The following is a 14,139-nucleotide window of genomic DNA, read 5'->3' on the forward strand; positions in this document are numbered from 1 at the left end:
AGGAGAGACACAAGAGCCACGTGGGACACCGCATGGCATTGGAGTGGGCGAGGCCGAGGCTTCACCAGCAAAGACTGCAAGGTTCTGTTTTCGAGTAAGGAGGCAAGCCAGCTAGCTGCTTCTGGGGAAAAGTATGAGACTGATGGCAGAATGACTTGTGGCCTACCAGATCGATGCGGCAGAGGGATCAAATAATATCAGGAGGGAGCGTTTTCCAGCATCATTGGCATCATCTAATTGATTCCTGAGGTCAAGGAGGGCCGTCTCAGTTCCATGACCAGGGCGAAAGCCTCTTTGGCTGGGGCTGTGGATGTTGTGATCTTCCAGAAAAGCTTGTATTTGGGTGTAAGCGATTCGATCTAGGATTTTCAGAAGGAATGGGACGGTGGTGATGGGTCGATAGATGGTGTGTATGGTAGGATCCAGTGGAATTTCTTTTAGCAAAGGGGTGGTCCCCAATTCTTTAAGACAGGAGGGGACGATGTTGAAGACAAAGGAGGCATTGACAATGGCTGTGAAGAGGGGTGTGAATTGTGCCAAGCATTGTTTGAATATGGTGGCAGGGCAGGTGTCTCCTTTGCACCGTGAGGGCTTGAGGTCCTTCACCAGGTTGGCCAGATCAAGTTCGGTGATGGGAGGACGGGAAGGTGTGCAGGGGGTGCATTGGTTGCGGTTTGCGGTGGACGGTTTGCGGTGGGCAAGTTTTGGACTGGACTTAATTTTGCTTAGTAATTGCAAAATCTTTCTGGTAAGGGTGTCTTGAATGTTGCTGCACCAGGTATTGTCTTTGGTGATGGTTGATGGGGGTGTGATGGGTGTTTCGAGTTCACAGCGAATGGTGAACAGTTCACGTGAGCTTCTGGGGGCTTCTGATATTCTGCTGTTGTATGAGGCTGCCTTGGTGGCTAGTATGGATTGTTTATATATATATTAGACTGTTCTGCGAATAGTGCCTCGTTAGAAGTGGTCCAGTCCTTCTGCCATGTAGATTCGTCAGCTATCTTATTTTCTCGTAGGGAGTGGAGTTGTGTAGTATACCATGTGTTTTTGTGGTTAGTGTTTTTTTCTTTATGTAACTTAAGGGGGGCTAAGGATTCCACTGCGTTAGATAATCAAGAATTGTACTGGTCTACTAGGGAGTCAATGTCATTGTTTGTTGGTGTATTGGTTGTGAGAAGCAGGGATTAGTCGCTCATTTGTGTGGTTCTATGTATTTCAAGCAAGAGTAGGGGATAAGCGGGGGGCCTGGCCAGTGTGCTTCTGTGGAATGTGTAGGTTGAAAGTTACAGTGTGGTGGTCTGTCCATGGGTAGGCAGTGTTAGTGGTGATTTATGTGTTACAGTTATGATCAAGTAGCCAATCGCGTATGCAGCCTTGGGAGTGTGGTGGGTCGCTAATCCGTTGAGTGCAGCCTAGGTCAGCACAGGATTTAGCCAGGGCGGGACAGGATTTAACCAGGGCGCAGGCATGGGTATCTAAGGGATCGTTTTAGCCAAGATTGAAATCTCCTAGCAGTATTAGGCTTGAGGGTGGTACTTGTGGGTTGGAGGAGGTTTTCTTCAAAGGTGGAAGGGAGACTTGGGGGGCGGTACAGAAGGTACAGTATTATGTAATGATTGGGAGAGGTGGTGAGTTTAATGGCTAGGGTTTTACAGGAAGGGAAGGAGGTGATGGAGATCTGGGGGATAAATTCCTTATACAGGAAGGCTATGCCCCGCCTTTTCTGTCTGTTATGTCTTCTCTGAGTAGTGCATAACCCGAAGGGATGGCATTGGTGAGTGATGGGCCGGCAGTAGGGCAGAGCCAGGTTTTGGTAAAGGCCAGGATGTCGATATCGTTTGAGGTCATTAGGTCATGGATGTCAAGTGCATGGGCAATGACCGGCCTGGCGTTGATCAGGGTACATTTCAGTGGGGAGGCGGGGGGGTTGCCTGGGGATTTTTCTTTGTAGTTTTGCATTGTGTGGCAGGTGCCTTGGGTGATGTTGAGGGCTTTGGGGGAGAGTGAAGTGTTTGGGTACGGAGGCACAGATATTCTGTGTGTTGATGCTAGGGGGGACGTGTCCGGTGGTGGCACTGGTGAGCTTTGGGACATGTGTGGGGGCACTGGGGAACTTGAGTGCATGAGAGAGAGCACTGAGGAGCTTGAGCGCATGAGTGGAAGCACTAGGGAGCTTGGGCGCATGGGTGGAAGCACTGGGGAGCTTGGGCGCATGGGTGGAAGCACTGGGGAGCTTAGGCGCATGAGTGGGAGCACTGGGGAGCTTGGGCACAAGGGTATTGACATCAGGCCGACTAGGCCTGGGTAGGCTAGCGTTGTGCACGTTGGTGATGTGCAGATGTGCGGGCCTGGGAGTGGAGCATATGTGGGAGTGCCGTAGTTTTCTAATCGTGGTGCTGACTAAGTGGAGGGCTGGGAGAAATGGAGTTGGTGGGGGAGAGGAGGTGACAGGGGCTTGAGGGCAGGAGCAGAGAAATTGGCATGCGAGTATGAAGCGCCATGGGAAATGGACTCCATTATTCTGTGGGCATGTAGTTAATGGACAGTGTTTGGAGGCTATGAGCTGGGTTTCGAGATGGAGGCCGCTTAGAAGGACGACATTTAGTGTCCGTGCGCAGCAGCTGGCTGGGCAGCGTACACTTGGAGAGAAGGCAGGAAGGGTGTAGGCGGTAGGAAGGGTATCAGTTGGGTAAGCGTTGTGTGGTAACAAGTTCTAGCGCGGAGAAGGCGCAGTATGCTCATGTGCGTGAGGTGAACAGCGACTACCGCCATGAGCTTGGTGAAGACCCTCAGAGTGGAGGTCAGCCCAAAAGAGGCACAGCTTGAATTGGTAGTGCCTGTCCCCTATGAGTAATCTCAGGAACTTCCAGTGCTTCTAGTGGATCTACACATGAAAGTCGGCGTCCTGGAGATCTATGGACACCAGCCAGTTTTGCAACTCGAGTGCATGGAGAATCTCTCTCAACATCGCTGTCTTGAATTTGTCCTTCCTCAGGAATTTTTTCAAAGCCCCGAGATCCATGATGGGATGGAGTCCTCCCCCCTTCTCGGGTACCAGAAAATACTGAGAATACCAGCCCAACCCTCTCTGCTCGGGAGGTAACTCTTACACGGCACCCTTCAACAGCAGGGCTTGCACCTCCTGGAGCTTCTGTTCTGGTTGTTGAGGAGCTGGTGGCGGTCTGTCCAGAGGCCTTTTTAAGAATGGCAGACAATAACCCCACTGCACGAGCTGAAGAGCCCGGCGTCAGAGGACATCTCCTGCCATTGGGCCTAGTGCTCGGTTATGCTTCAACCAACTGGGGAATTGGGGCGGGAGAAATCAAAGCAGCTTTGAGGGTGGAGCCACTCCAGCTGCTGCCGCCACAGTCTGCTGGCCTCTAGAGGCCCCCCCGCCCCTTCCACAGCAGGATAAAACGCCTCTGCCCCTGCCTTGCTTGCACGAACTGAGCCTCCCTGCCATAGCCTTCCGGAAGCACCTCAAGACCTTCCTCTTTTCTTCTGCCTTCGCTCCCCCTCTCCCCTGCTGACCTGTTCTCTCTTGGCACTGTGCACCTGGCCACCCTCTGTCCTTCGTGCCCAGGTACCTGCTCACCCTGCCACCCTCCCGTACTGCCTCCGGGCCACCCCTTGCACTGGGGTCTGAATCTGTACCCATACAGCCCCCCCCCTTTTTCTTCCTGCACATATCAGACCTACCCTGTCTGCTGCCTTAAACCTAGAACTTGCAAATTGCTGGCTGCATTACCACTGTTTATTGCCTTTATTATTTAATTATTGTTATTTATCTGTTTCTCCTCTGCTTCGAACTTTCCACTTCTCCATCCTGCCATGCACTTTTCCCCTCCCCCTCTCCCATGCACTTGCGCATTCTCAATGTCACTGGGCCTAGTAAGATCGTTGTTTTGTTCTCCCCTGTTCCCCCTCCCTTGCCATGCTCTGAAACGCTTGTGTATGAGCGTGATAGAAATAAAATATCAATATCAATATCAAAAGGGGACATATGGCCAATACCCTCTATCCCTTGATGGAAAACTAAAGGCAGACTTGGCCGGCTGTTGCACAGCTAGGCTGAGTGACTTTGCGACTAGCTTGGACTCCTGGGAGTCATCGGCCTTGGGGGCGAAAAGATTCTCACCATCGAAAGCAATGTCAATACGTTAATTTTAGATATTGGGTGAGAACCCTGAAGTAAGCAGGTAGGCCTGCCTCCTGGGCACTGTGGCCGACCGCACTGATCTTCCGACAGAGTCTGCCATGTCCATGCCCATCTGCAAAGACTGCTGCGACACTTCTTTTCCATCATTCACCAACCCTTGGAAGCCCTCCCGCATCTCCCCTTCCGGGATATAGTGAGTAGGATCCCCAATGGCCGTCCACAAACCGAAAGAATATTTTGCAAAACTGCAAGAGGCGTTAACTGCCTTCAGGGCCAGGCTGCCTGCCGGAAAAATATTTTTGCCAAGGCATCAACTTTTTTACCAAATCAGGTGGGAGATTGGATTTGGATGTGGCTGGCCTGGTAGACACAGTGGCTGCCTGCACCACTAACCGCTGAGGTGTTGAGTGGAAAGAGATGTGGAGGGTCTCCCCTTACCAGCCCACATTCTTTTGAATGGTCAGAGTGGACCGGGGGTGTGGTACAAGGACGTTGCCACAAACTGGCAATAGGGTTGGCGATAGCTGCGTTGAAGGGCATAGCCTTATCCATAGCAGGTCCCTCATCAAGGATGTCAGTAAAGTCATATCCTGAAACTGGTTTGGCTGGAGCACTCTACGCCAGGGTATCCACCACCTTGTCAACTGAAGCCCTGTACTTGGCATAAGGGTGTGTAGAGGAGCAGCTGGATGCTTCTGCAGGAAGCCCCGCCGCTATTCTGCCTATATTTTGGAAACCGGAAATTGCACCATGTGCAACACCAGTAATGGTCCTGATTACACAAAAAGCCTTTGAAACAAGGTATCCACTGAGAAAAAACTATGTGATGTATCCCCGAAGAGATGACAGTCTCCCGAGGAAGGTCCCAGAAGAAGTGTGAAGAGGTGAAAAGAAGAGGCTGGTGATGTCACAAGAAATAAGCACGATACACTGAAAAGGATGACCGAAGAAGAGAATGCATAGACCTTATAGACTCTGATGGCAAAGTAAAGAATCGAGACGACTTTCGTATGCGGAATGGAGATTGCATGGATGAAGAAGCACTGCAGAAAATACAAGCCGTTTTATAACTGTACAGATGCCGTAAAATAAGTAGACTAAGTAATCGTAAAGGATGGCTATACGTAGCGAATAGACACCAGGCGGTGCCACCGATATATATGCATATAGAATCTGGACATTCAATGCCACAATTTTAGTAAGCTCAACACATGGCGAAAGGAGGATTGATAGCTGTGTGTGTCACAGCAAAGAAATAAGAAGAGGCTCGAAGATGGACCAAAGGAAGGCTGCTTGGCCTGGTGTCAAAGGCTAAGGCAGCGAAAACCGGTTATCAGTCCTTGAAGAACAGTGAATGTGAGAAGCTGAGGCATCCCTTGTTAAGTTGCAAAGAGAGAAACACCATGAGTGGCAAGTTTATTTATTTGCGACAACTCCCACCTCCAACTCCCTCAGGGTCAGTCGCTTCTATAAGCAACGAGTTGGTGGTAGATCTCTTTCATCGCCTGGGGCCTCTCTCTGGAACAGCCTCCCTGCCTCTCTGAAACTTAAGGGGAACCATCTCTGGTTCCCAAAGCACCTCAAGATCTTCCTCTTTGCTTCTGCCTTCTCTCTTCCTCTCCCCTGCGGATTTCCTGTCTGATACTGCACTAGTCACTTGGCTTCCCGCTGATTACGGGGCCAGGTCCCTGCCTGCCCAGTTGCACACCGGCACTGCCTTCTGAAAACCCTTGCATTTGGGTCTGTATCTGTAAGCCTACAGTTCCCCTACCAGCACTGTCTGCACTTACCCTTGCACCTGTCACCTGCTGGCCGCACTTCTTGTTATTGTTTTGATCCCATGTACAGCACTGCCCCCTACCCTTTCCCCTGGCACTTTTCCCCTCCCGCCTCCCCTGCACTTGCTCGATCGCAATGTCATTTGGCCTAGTAAGATCGTTGTGTCTGTCCTCCCACTGTTCCCCCTTCCTTGCCTAATCGCGCCTTGAAACACTTGTGTATAGGCGCTTTACAAATGCCATATCATAATTAAATGCTATAAAATGGGTCGATTCCCAGTCTCTTGTCACATGAGTCCACCTCGATAAGAACATGCTCACATTCCGTTATATTGCCAGAAAAGAAAAGCGACTACAAGGCCAAGTTCAAAGACAATCTGAATGGCAGAAGGCATGAGCAATGAGAGATGTTGGGATAATTGGGTGGGGATGTACGGCTTAGTTCACCCACCAGCACATGGGGTATCAGCTTACGTGCTGCTAGAGAATACAATTTTCCAGAAGTGTACAAGTGTGCCAACCAATTGTAGAAGGGCCTTAATTTTTATGTGTTGTGCTTCTAATAAAACTGTTGAAGATGACTTGCACTAAGGGAGGGGGTTCATTTTGCAACATGCCATACAGCCCTCAGTTTTGTGACCAGTGCCGAGGCACCCCACGCAGATGAGGTGTGGTTCGGTCACAGACATTTTCAAGCAGCGTTTTAATCCAGAGACGCGGGGCGGGGCGTGGTCACGGTCGAGCTCGCGTCAAGCGGAAAACTGCAAAAACAAAGTGAATCGAAGTTATTGATGCAGTGTTCCTCTCGAGCAGCGTGCTGAGCATGCGGAAAAAAGGAACGGAAGTACAGGGGCGTAGTGACATAGTGCATGTACGACGACTGAGGTCATGTCCAAAGCCGACAACCGAGCATTGAGTCAAGGCAGATTGATAGCTGAGTTGAGCAGCACTGTGCCCCCCTGCCGAAACGTTTTCCAAGCAGCTGACGCTGGAATGGATATCTATCTGATGAGGAATCTGCCAGAAAAAAGGTTTTGAGATTGTGGCCCAATGAGTTGGAAAAGTTAAGAATTTTCTGAAATGATGTAGCACTCTATTAGATAGGCGGCAGTGGATCAGAAAAGGCAGCAACTGATTGTAGTGGAAAAAGTAGGACCACCGAAGACACTGGTGGATTGACGAACACTTCATTAGTTGAAGCAGATAAGCAAACATTAAAGGTCAAATGGGGCTAAGGCGCAATACCTCCCCCCTCCTCTTTCCTGCCTCTTATATCTGCAAAAATCCATGTGGCTCAATGAAAAGGGGGGCGGGTCTCCATATGGCAAGGTTAAACCTGCATTGTATTGCTTACAAAAGAGAATCCCTCTTTGTAGAGGGGTTCGATGCCAGCTGCATTCGGCAGTGCTTGTTAGTGTTATCTAAGAAGGGTGGCACATGAGAGAGCAAGTCTTCAAGGTGACGGTACTCCCTAGAACATCTCACTCTCACCTCGAGGCAGGTCAAAGGCCTTGTACGTGATGACATCCGCTGGCCAGCGCCGCTTTGAACAGAAAGGCGAGAGTGAGAAACATGCTTACCAGTGCCAAACGGGATCTGCGTCAGAAGCGCGGATAGGTGGAAAGCGAGTATTCTTTGAAAGTGACACGCACAGTGGTGGTTAGTGCTTAGCAGTGTGCGTCTGTGAACCATAATATAACATGGTGGGTGCAAGCTCAATACGTGGTTATACAAAATGGAGGATTGTAAGGATACTTCGTACGTTTATACTCACTGCATTAATTTTTTTCCTCCACATAAACACATATGTTCTGCAAAGTGTAAAATGAATGACCCGCTTGGGAAAAGAGTTGAGTTATCTTACCAATATTAACCGACGAGACAAATACTAAAAGATGAAAACCAGCCCAGTTTACAATCACTTTTTTCCAAGTACAATGAAATATGGCACTATTAGTACATTTACTGCGCACGAGTAGAGATACTGCAACTTCTTTTTAAACGTAACAGACAGTAAGAGTTTACCTACCTGGGAAAAATCCAGGTGAGAATTTATGCAGAGAAACAGTCATGACTTTAGAAGTAAAACTGAATGCATCTTCAACACCTGCAAAGGAAGGAAGAAAAACAGACACTTATTAATAACAAGTTGGTAAAAAAGAGGTTCAGTCCCATGTGCGAAAGCTCAATTACAGAGCGCACCCCCTTAAACAATACTTTAGAGCGGTGATGCCGATCCACACGAACCCTTCCCGTCCTATTCCTCAAACAAAGTTCAGCGGCGCACGGAGAGGCAGGTGAGAGGGACGAGGTAAGACGGATAGGGGCCACTTGAAGGGTGGGGAGGTGCAAGATGGAGGGCTGGATACGGATGCAGGGAAAACAGGGAGGTGGTCCTGCAAGAAAGACGAGAAGGATGGAGTGAGGCAAGTTGTGAAAGGAGCACACATGTCTGTGATGCAGGCACGAACAAAGCATCAGGAAAGGGGTAGTAAGTAGGTCGACATGCCGCCAACAGACTCAACCCTGCATCAAATTATAGACCAAGAAATAGGAGACCCTAAAGCACGGTCTTAAAAGCTTCTCATTTTATTTCATTACATTTTGTGTTAGATGCACTATGGCCATTTGGTGAAAGGGTACATCGACTGGCCCTGAAAAAGACAGGAAGAGGTGCTTTGAAGCAAACGGATTGGCGGTGTGATCCGGCCATGGTGCTTGAAATCTGATGGCACAAGGTGGCGAGTATCAAGAGATCCCAAAAGATCCATTGCGTAGGCGCCTGCCACTGCTAAAATGTGATGTAGGTTGGGGGGGAGTGGAGGCACTGAGCAGAGCGAGAACACCTATGACCACTGCTGAAACTGTCAATGGTGAGGCTCAGTTACGATGAGCGGTGGGAATGGGAGAGAAGCAGCACTGGGCAGCTGGCGCGTACAACTCCCTAATATGGGGAGATGAAGAAGAGGTACAGATGATGCAGGCGGTTTGGCGGATTAAGCATTTTCACAGAGAAATGCAGAAAAAGGAGGAGAGTTGTATGCCACTCAAAGAAAAAGAGAGTTGGGAACACAGCAGCGGTTGTTTGCTTGAAGAACATGGCCAGATGTGTGTGTGTGTGGGCAAGGTGGTAATTACGCCACTTGTATCATGTCAGAAGGGGTAGACTGGGGTCCAGTGGGAGCCACGGCATCCTTAATGGGGCCCCTAGAGGTAGAAGATTGTGGATCTTCCAGAGCTTCCCCAAGTCTTCCCCAGCTTGTAATAAAGAGCAGCAAAACATGTGCATTCTAAAGATATCCAGCGAGGATACAACAGCCAATATAGAAACCTTAGAAACACACACACGCACACGCACGCACGCGCACTCGCGGAGCAAGAGTGCCAACCTCATGTGCCTTAGAGTGACTACTAAGCCGGGTATGGATTGTGAACATCGTCACATTCAGGATTCAAGCCAGACAGAAAAGGGGCAGGGATGAAGGTGCTATTGCCCGGATTACTAACCGGTAATCATCTTTACTCCAAGCCCAGTTCTTTCTCTTCCCAGTCATTATGCAGTGAGGATCCGCCGCCTACGACAGACCACCTTCAGAGCCAAAACCCTTTTTGGCACCAAATCCACTCCATGGCCTGCCCCTACGAGGGCAGGCCCATATATTCCCTCCTATCCAGACAAACATCCTGAACATGCCACGCTCTCTCAGTAGTTCAGTCAATTAATCCGTGTGAGTGGGTGGGAAGGCGACGTTTTATCAGTATTTGACATTTTTCTTTTAACAAAGAAATGCAAACAAAACCTAACTAAGCCTACTCTACCAGGGAATTCCCTACCTAGTCTAGGATCTAAGGGAAAATCTTCTAGCATGCATAAACTAAAAACATAAATCTTTCCCAGATCTTTCCCAGCAAGAGCAGCTAACCTCTGGAATTCACTGTCCCTCGCCCTCAGATTAGAGGCTGACTTTAAATCTTTTCGGAAATCTTTAAAAACTGGTCTCTTCAATCAATTTGTATTGATCCCGGCTCGGAATCATTTCTTTGAAACTTATCGGTTTCGGACCCTACTACCTGGGACACATTTGGTCCTGTCTCTTTACGTTTGTTCTCAGTGTGTAAGTGATGGCCCCGATGCCTGTGTGGTTTTGGCGCAGTATACAAATAAATGATTAATAAATCAAAATTAAAAAAGATTACCAAATAACCAGTGTCTTGGATGACTTATATTTGTCCTGGGTAGATCCTGTTCCCCCAGGGATGTCAAAAGTACATTTCTCACAAAGAAAAAGAAGGTCTTAAATCAGTTCTTGAAAAGTTCCAAAGAAACAAAGGTTCACTCAAACAAAACAAAAAATTCACTGGTAACAGTTCTGCTTTTGGTTGATGAAAAGATTCCCTTTCCAAGTTGCACCAATGATTATTTCCAATGTGGGAGATTGGAATCAAGAATAATAAGAGATGGGTGGTAGGTATCAATCTCTGAGATTGATTGAATACATTGTCGCTTAGTATTATAGGGACGGAATGATACGTACATATCCGCATGTTTTACTTTGCTGACTTATGGAAATGGTTTGTGACATTGGACACCTAGCGTCTGACGTCACAAACATGACATCAGCAGGAGTATAAAACAAACAACCTAGACAAAATGGCGGCTTCTGGTGAGGCAGTGTGAGGCACGTGGATAGACTGGATTAATGTCCTGTTAAGTTTTAATCTGTACTTTCAAAGTGTGTTTTGTAGGGGAGACATGATATAGCAAGTATGACACTGACACAATAGGTACAATTTGTAAAACCTTTATTGAATTTGTGGGTTTGGCAAATCCCTATTCTGCCTTACAACTAAAATAGGAGTAGTCTTGACCATCAAACGATAAACGAAACAGTCCTAGTAGAGTCCGTCAAATCAAAATGGCCAATGCTAACAAAACCTAATGCCCGCCCTATCGCTTGTACAAAAAGTGTGTAAATGGGAAATGTATGCAAAGGAAAAGTCAGTGTTCAAAATAATAAAGGTAGCTGAATCAGCTCTCCTCCCCACATTAGACCACACAGAGTAAGGCGGTCCTTGTAGATAGGATGACACACTCTGACTTGGCAGACCATTTTTGGATGTTAAAGACTTTCGAATGTGTATGGCTTTCTTTACAGACCTCCGCAATACCACTGCGGATTAAAGATCACTTTCTCCGATTTTTACTCTCTCAGGGTTAATTTTACTTATTTCGCTTTTGCAGTTCATTCACTTTTATCGCTAAACACAATGTACCTTTCACAGAGACTTTCAAGTGGGCTACTTCCCTTCGCCGGACCACTCCGTTGCTAAGTATCCCTGATTTCCCTGTTTTTACATAAAAAGTTAATTCACAGCTCTGCCTTTATTCCCATCTCGTCCACACCTGTGCAGCCTTCACCTCCGATACAATGATGCCACTTCAAACCTTAACACACACCGGTCTCTCAGGTCACTTGCCAACTCACCGGCTGTGTGTGTTTTTCTCTTGGTTTTACGATTTCCCATTCACGAGTCAAGGTTAGTACCACAGGCTTGGCCTCGCCTTCCCAACTCTGCCGTTCACCTGGGAGGGTTGCTGGCGTCCTTGAAACACAATGCAGTCTTCACTTGAGGGATCTGGCCTCCTCGGCATGTCTTTCACGGCTTGTCTGAAGCAACAACCTCTAGTAGGGAACTCTTGGGGTTTTCGACCCTCTATTCTCGTCCCTTGGTCCGTCGCTCTGCTCCAGTAGGTTTGCCTTTGCCCCGGAAGTCATGCTTGTACTCGTGTTCCGCCTTGCTCAGAGTGTGTCTTTAGGTGTTGCCTTTTATCCGTTTGAGGAGAGATAATTGGTATCGGGTGTATGCACTTGAACTCAAGTGCCTGACCCGATTAACGGGACATGTCCAGTATTATGTAGGAGAGTTGTCTTGTTACTCAGTCACCCTTTTCCTCGGCCCACTGTTTGTGTAAAAAGGGGGCAGAGGGGAGTTGGGACCTCAGGATATCCTACAAAATAGTACGGGGAAGATGAACAAAAAAGGGGGGAACCCCGCATCTCACCATTGGCTGCCTCACCCCCACTCCCCAATGACACCTCAACCGAGGTGATCCTCCGGCACTGGTCCAACCAAGTAACTTGATCCAAAAGCGTTTGCCGTTTCCTGGCCACCTGGGTGACACGGGTGAGACACACTTTCGATTTTCACAGTATGTATTTGAGAAGAATGCACAATTCGGACAATAGGGTCTACTATGGGTCATTAGGTGTCTCGATTGTTTTACAGGTCGAATATTGGTTGGTTTGGGTGATCCAGTTAGATTGTTTGGCACAAGGTGAATTTCGCAAAACCACATTGAGAGCATCTATGCTCCGGAACACAGGTTATTTTTGGTGCATGACTAGCCCTGTTGGTTTTGACAGATCTTCTATTAGTGTTGGCAGAATAGCATCATTAACCCTCAAATTATATGGTTACAGGCAATGTTCCCTGTAAGGTGCGCGCCTGTGCCGCCGCGCACCTTTTGATTGGGAGCCGCGCATATTGCTTATTTTGCCGCGCACTTGCTCCAATCAACATTTTGCAGAATTTAATTTTTTTGACATTTTTTTTTTAAACGTAATTTAAGGCTAGTAAACAAATGTACATACTGGCGGGTTGGCCTAGATGCAGGCCAGGAGGCAGCAGCAAAGTTGTGATTACCAGAAAACACACCTTGGGTGACATGAACTTTGCTGCGGCCTCCTGGGCTGCTGCTACTCGTGCTGCTGCTGTCCTTGGCTCAGGGCTGCACTCTGCGCTTGCGCAGGGAGCCTGGCCACCGCCCTGGCACAAACGCACGTGCACTGCTGCTGGGTCTCTCCTTGCCTTGCGTAGTAGGCAGCAGTAGCAAGTGCGAGAGACCCGTGCCTGCATGCAGTCAGTGGCTGGGGAACTCGAGCTGCCACGACAGACGACGCCACACCACCTGCCTTAGCTTGTGTGACCCCCCGGCCATCACCCCATCCCCGTAAAGAGAGACGCGAGCCCCATATGTGCACCGCCACATGCCACCTAGCCTAAGGTAGGTAAAAAGAGTTATATAGGCTGCGCGGCAGGCGGACTAAGTTTGGATTTGGGCATAGGGCTTCTTTTCTTGCAAGGGGAAGGATACATACATTAAATGGGGCTGACCGTCATGATTAGCCATCCGATTCAGGCCAGCCCGACCAAGCCAGCCTGGGTATTCTGCTGTTCGCTGACTGCTGCATGATTATTCTGCCCAGGCCATACTTGCCCGTTTTTTGCAATTTGCATTTGTGGGGGGCACCAAACAAACCGTGTGTGTACTAAGTGCGACCGTACTCGACTCCCATGCAGCACCAAATGATTTCATTAAAGTATCCCCTCAGACTTGCTGTGAACAAGGTTCCACTGCATGTGGAACACACCTATGATCGCTGGGCTGACTGGGCTCCCATTTGTTTTGCAGGATTTAACATCCTGGTGCTGCTAACACTTCCCTAACTCTTCCCTAAAATGCTGCATAGCAACACAGAGGTTCACCGTGTGAAAAGGGAACATCCTGATGGGGGCGGGGGTGGGACTGGTAGGGGCGCCAGGCTACATGATAAAGCTGGTTAAAGGAGGATTTGTATGTGGCGAAATCACATTGCATACCAACGACAGGCTTCAAAGTCGGTGCTATTTGCATGTTTAATGTATGTGCCCAACCTCAGATGCAGGGTCGCATTCTTTGAATGGTACTTTTGAAATGTATAGAGGATGGTTGAACCTATACGAGCACTTTCGTTAGCGGAGCTGTCACTTCTGTATTTAGAGCAGCAGCAGAGAGAAGGCCATCTTTGGGCAGGGAATTCATAAAGGGCTCCAGTGTGAACACAAACAGGAGGCACGCATGGCGTTGCTTTGCTGTTTTGGATCTGTGCACACAAGCTGTCTGTGCTCTGTTACCCCCATCCCCACAAATCCCTTCACCATATCACCTCCTTCGCAGAGTGCCTTGAGAGACCGAAGGGGGAGAGGCGATATGTGTATGTGTGTATGTGTGTATGTGTGTATGTGTGTGTGTGTCTGTGTGTGCGTGTGTTCGCAACTTAGTCCATGTAAAAACAGCAGAGAGCTGCACTCCACTCCATAGCAACGGTCTGTGCACCCCAGCACATAGGTTGCCATTTCACACTTTCATGGAAACCCTAA

General features: G+C 48.6%; 1 protein-coding gene across 2 annotated transcripts in view; it reads right to left on the reverse strand.

Moving 5' to 3' along the window:
• HDAC8 (histone deacetylase 8) overlaps nt 1-14,139 on the reverse strand; it is a 1,597,648-nt gene that overhangs the window by 1,158,514 nt on the left and 424,995 nt on the right. For both annotated transcript variants that reach the window (XM_069648647.1, XM_069648648.1), the window contains one exon: nt 7,967-8,044. In XM_069648647.1, the coding sequence (XP_069504748.1) occupies nt 7,967-8,044 (78 nt within the window). The remainder of the gene's footprint in view (nt 1-7,966; nt 8,045-14,139) is intronic.

Source organism: Ambystoma mexicanum, chromosome 2q (assembly GCF_040938575.1).
Source record: "Ambystoma mexicanum isolate Mex_15411 chromosome 2q, UKY_AmexF1_1, whole genome shotgun sequence".
In the NCBI taxonomy this organism is placed as follows: domain Eukaryota; kingdom Metazoa; phylum Chordata; class Amphibia; order Caudata; family Ambystomatidae; genus Ambystoma; species Ambystoma mexicanum.